At 33.9% G+C, this 5,586-nt stretch overlaps 1 protein-coding gene across 1 annotated transcript; it reads right to left on the reverse strand.

Moving 5' to 3' along the window:
• Positions 1–749: 749 nt before the first annotated feature.
• On the reverse strand, positions 750–5,356 carry LOC144544877 (protein DETOXIFICATION 40-like). The gene is made up of 7 exons (XM_078293415.1): positions 4,998–5,356; positions 2,775–3,406; positions 2,393–2,449; positions 1,792–2,030; positions 1,369–1,487; positions 1,081–1,167; positions 750–972 (listed from the first exon to the last, which is right to left on the reverse strand). Exons 1-7 carry the CDS (start codon positions 5,259–5,261, stop codon positions 886–888), a joined length of 1,485 nt encoding a protein of 494 aa, XP_078149541.1. The 5' UTR covers positions 5,262–5,356; the 3' UTR covers positions 750–885.
• Between the last annotated feature and the right edge of the window lie 230 nt (positions 5,357–5,586).

Genomic DNA, 5,586 nt, shown 5'->3' on the forward strand with positions numbered 1-5,586 from the left:
TTTATTGATTTGGGCCGGGCTGGAAAGGTACTATCCAGCCCAAATATTTTTTAACGGTTCATAGAATCAACATCTTATAGTCACAGAAATAATCCCCAATATCACGAGCATGATGTTTCCAATTTTCTTTTGAAATTATTAGATATATAACTGGACTATTTGGCAAAAAATTTACCATTTTAAATACACTGTTGGGTACTGGCAATAGGTAGTATGCATATATCCTTTGTTGAAGAAAATAAAGGAACAATCAAATATAATAATCCATTTGATAATTGTTTTTGCCAAATAGTCCACTTATATCCAATAATTACGATTTGACGGGTGTTCTTAAGTTCACCAAGCCTCTTGTTAAATTCAAGTCTAAAACCCGTCAAATCAGATTCAAATAACGAATCCGAACCGTTGAAACCAGACTACCTTACGAGTGATGTCTCTACATGTGAAAATTTTAAACATTCGAATTAATTTAGTATAAAGTCAAGCAGTCTAAATTAGAAAGTCAATAAATTAATTGTAATGCATTCATTTTTTGAATGTTTTTTTACCACTTAAATTCATGCAAAATTAATTTCAAAATTAAATATTTTTACATGTAGACGCATCACTCGTAAGGTAGGCGGGTTTCAACGGTTCAGATTTGTTATTGGAATCCAATTTGATGGATTTTAGATTTTAGTTTACCAAGGACCTTGGTGAACTTAAGAACACCCCAGTTCTACTCTTAAATTTCAAACAAAAGGTTGATCCTTAAATTTTTCCATAATTTTGTTGCCAAAAAAAATAAAACAGTGGTTGCAATAATAACCTATAGTACGAATAATTATATAACTCCCTGTATATGTTATTTAATTTGTTTAGTTGAATGGTGGCGTTGGATGGATATCAATTGTTTGTCTCTGCATCACTATTTGAGAGAAGGGGTTGCTTTTTATCCTCCCATTTGTTTAGTCTATTTCTTGCTTCTTCCACCTACATATATATATGTAAGAGTTACATATAAACTTGAATAAATTATGGTAATTCGTAATTTCATAACCTCATAGTGAGGAACAAAATAAAATAACAGGGAAAAAGTACCTCTTTACTCCAATCTGTTCTGAAAGTGACCCAAATTAATATTATAGTTTGCATTGAGGTTCCACCAAGCATACCAGCCCATATACCCTGTAATTATTAATTAAAAGAAAGAATTGTAATTAATGTAATCGTTATATATGTTGTTATCTAAATTGGACTACTTTTATTTTACATATATATGTGGTGTGTAATATGAAAAACCAAATTGAGAATAATACAATTAAGCTTCGTATCGATTCCATGTCAGTCATTGATATTCAGTCATTGTTTTTGTTGTTTGATATTTACCTTTGCACCAAGGTTGAACTTGAAGCCCAAGAGAATACCAAGAGGAACACCAACAATATAATAACATCCGACATTGACATATGCTACAAATGTTTGCCACCCACAACCAACAGCCACACCTACAATTATAGAATTCAGGAATTTAAACCAAGATTTTATTACATACTTGTCAGGTCGGATACTGGTACACTATGTATATGTTCAGCACTGATTACAGGATAACATTTTTAGCAATCTTGCCTAGTTTCACTGGCTTGTAGTGATACTCTGTTCTCCTCATTACAGAAACAATCAAACAAATTAGATACCGTTAATGGTACTCCTGATTTCCTTTACAATCCGATAACCAATGTTCAATGGTGTGTTGAAATAATAAAATTTGATCATCTAAATATAATTTTCAAAAAACAGAATGCTTTATACCTGACAAAACAGGTTGGATACCGTTAAGGATCAGAGTGGTGGCAAGCAAGGGGCTCATATCCGCAACTGCTTGTGCAACCGTCTCACCTTCGGTGAAAATGTAGCTTATATAGTTGCGACATGCTAAGAGAACCAATGCCAGTGTAACTGAAATTACAAATGAGACCAATGTCACTACTATCACTGAGAATTCAGCAGCCTTCGCGTGTCCAGCCCCAAGCTCGTTGCCAACTCTCACGCTGTAAAGAAATATGAAAATAAATGCTTAGAAAAATTATTTGATATTATATTGAAATTGTTGATAAATGTTTTCGGTGAGAAAGGTATCATTATTGAAGGAATCTGGGTACAACCCTTCATAAATAATTCAATTTAGTACACTGGCACTAACCACTGAGTCCACACAGTTCAAGCTTAGTGGTTATACCATGTTCTTTTCACCTAATATTGACAGGAGCCACATGTAGTTAGAAATGAACAGGACATGTATCAATATGTTTTTGCTTATCATATAGTTTTCTTATTAGTGGTACTAAATCTACCTTTTTTTGCTGACATGTATAAAATATACTTGTCTTTTTGGTTTAATAAAAAGAGAGACCTGGCAGCTGCATTGAATCCAACAGAAATCATGAAGACCCACCCAGCAAGTGTCAGGCTGCACCAACAAAAGACAAGTTCCATGTGTGAGGCAAATGAAGCATATTAATATAGGACTAAAATAAAAACTCATACAGTTTTGGGACATGATATCTTTCCAGGCGTGGAACTACAAAATTGACATTGAGATTTGAGAGGTTGAACAAGTTAGTGTAATATAATTTTTATGTTTTAATTTATAATTGTGACTTAGCCACCCCTAATTAAAATTTAGGTCCTTCATGATTTAGAAAATATATTGCAAGACAATTATAACAGAAAATTGAACCAGATTGTCAAATTAACTCTAAATTTTTTACAGTAAAAATAGGTTTAACTCTTACCATACTGTAAGAGAATCCAATGCTAATTGCGCATCTTCGAGGAGACCCGTTATAAGAATCAAGATCTGAAAGTACCATGCTTCCAAACAAAGCATAATCGCAGAAGCAGTCGATAGCTTCAAAAACTCTGGCAAACCCGAGAAAGCCTGCCAGCTGAACCCAGTCCATGTGAGCCGGCACCTCGAACTCATGACAATGTACAAAAACTGGGCCCCTACAATGACCCACCAGCTAAAGCTGAGTACTAGTGAGGCCCCAAATAAGCCGACACCAAGCTTATACACCACAACCCAACTGCACACTAAATGCACCACCACCATGATCGCAGCGATGTATGCGCTTGGTGCAACGATGCTTTGTGCTTGCAAGAACTTTTGTATTGGAAAATTGGCAGCGTATGCAAAGATTTGGGGAATCAGACCGTAGACAAAAACTGCAGCTGCACTTGCGATTTCGGGAGATTCACCGAGGAGGAGAAGGATTGGTTTTGAAAAGGCATAGAGTACTGTGAGAGGGATGCCAGTCGCCATGAGGAGTACGGTCGAGCGTTGGAGGTAAATGCCAAGCATGTTGTACTTGTTTGCACCATACGCTTGGCCACATAGGGTTTCGACAGCACTTCCCATTCCCAACTGCATTTACAAGTTTTGCCCAGAGTGACAATTATATCAATATTTTTTAAATCAAAAGGTGGAAGTCTAGGCTATCAGATTTCTTTATAAAAAACCTTCCATCCGGGTTTCGAACTCACGACCTCCCACACTGAGGATGTTGTCTTTTGCCACTAGAGCAAAGGCTGGTTCTCAATTGTATCACTGTTGAACTTCAAAAAGACAAATTATATGAAAAGTAGTAGTTTTTTTGTCTAGTGGCAAAATGCTCTATTTTTGTAAGGGTACGTGCAGGTTCAAAATCCTGAATGGAGTATTTCTGATGGATAATAAATAGTTGGATTGTTTGAACTTCAACCTTAAAAAAAAAATTATATCAATTTGGTTGAATAGTTCAATAATTTTTTATCTACTTAATTCAGAATTACATCAATTTGCTTCATATTTGATTGGTATTGATATATTACTAAATTGGAGTGACCATATTTGATTGGTATTGCTTCAATTTGCTTCATATTCACATATGTTTCTTCTATAACTGTAGCTTCTAAAGTTTAATCATTGAATTAATCTAAATTATATATACTGCTTCAGTCAAAGTCTACACTCCAAAACAAAATGTTATTGATTGTTATCCAAACATATTTAATTGTTAGCTAAGTGTATTATAATGCCATGACATCTAGGTGGTAGTTTCGATACCTTGAGATCTTAGTAACAAATATAATAATACTAAACGACATGTTCCTATGATTACCTACTCTGTACTTTTTTTTCTTGAGATCTTTGTCAGAACAATGGTGTGAACCTGCTCTCTATTTTTCCTTGATTTTTTATTTTGGATCTTTTCATAGATACCTAGCCTTCAACTATTTTGCAATTTTTTACACAGAAACAATTAATATATAATACGCCACCAATCTTAATTCCAAATCAACAACAATAATTGCAGCATATTTTGAGAATTGTAACTTTTTTTTAATCTCGTATTAAAAAAAAAACGACTATTCTTTTTGAATTTTTTTTACTATAGATAGATTGAAAGCAAACAATTTTTACAATTGTTTAACGGAATTCATTTGTTCAGAGAACTAAATATAGTTTTTTTACTGTACAAAACAGGAGAAGAATGGTAGATCGTTTTTATTTCAGTCAAAAAAAATTCGAGAGATGTTATAAAACCTCTAAAAATCAAAATTAAATTATTCTTTTTTAAAGTCTGTGACAGACAAAAAATATTCTAAACTTATCCGTCCTTCCAGATGTCAGTTCATGATGATTCAGGTTTTGAGGGGGTAAATGCCAAAAAAAATAATAATAATAATAATAATTGAGAGCATACATGAAAATATTAACAATTTTGGGAAGCAAGTTGGGACACCAAGGTGAAGACATAATTAATGTTTTTTTCCTAAATCATTTTTACATTAATTTTTCTTGATATTTGAACATTCAATTAAACATGCATGAGAGATGCTATATTTTCAGCATGTCACATAAAAATTCATTTCATTAATCTTTTTATTTGAAAAGTAAATTTAACATATACAAGGCTAAAACAAAAAAAAAATTTCAAATCAAAGTTCATATTTAGACAGAGAAAGAGACTCACCATGAGACCATAGGCAAATACTTGGATGCCATTGTTACCGAGAGAAGAAGCCGCCAACTCGAGGTTGCCAAGATGTCCCGAGAAAATCTGAGTGGAGATTGACAGCGCGTTGTTTAGAGCATACACCACCACTGCCGGTCCAGCAATTGGCATTAGTAGCTGCATCTCTATTAGCATTGCTAGGCCGACACGGCGTGTCCTTGTTGTTCCGTGGTCTGTTAGTACAGCCTCAAGCTGTTGGCTTAAATCGGTGCCGCCCGTCATTCAACCGGAGGTGGTGGTGGTGTGTGTTAGTGTGTGAGAGAGAAATGGCTTGGAGTAGGTATATTTAGCTGTAGGAATAGGAAGGAGAGAGAGATCAGCTATAGGTAATAATTTATTACTTGCACCTTTTTTAATTGAGGATGATGTAACAATATAAAGATAAGAAAACAAAATTTGAAAACTAATTTTGTTTGATTGGATTTTTTTAATAACCTCTTTTTCTATTGTGTGGTTCAATCCATTGATAATTGACTTGAATCAATTCAGTTTGAATTATTTTTTTGTCAACTAAAGTTTCCTTCTTCCCTCATGCTAATCATATACA

The sequence above is a fragment of the Carex rostrata genome, chromosome 27, assembly GCF_964058835.1.
Source record: "Carex rostrata chromosome 27, lpCarRost1.2, whole genome shotgun sequence".
Taxonomy (NCBI): domain Eukaryota; kingdom Viridiplantae; phylum Streptophyta; class Magnoliopsida; order Poales; family Cyperaceae; genus Carex; species Carex rostrata.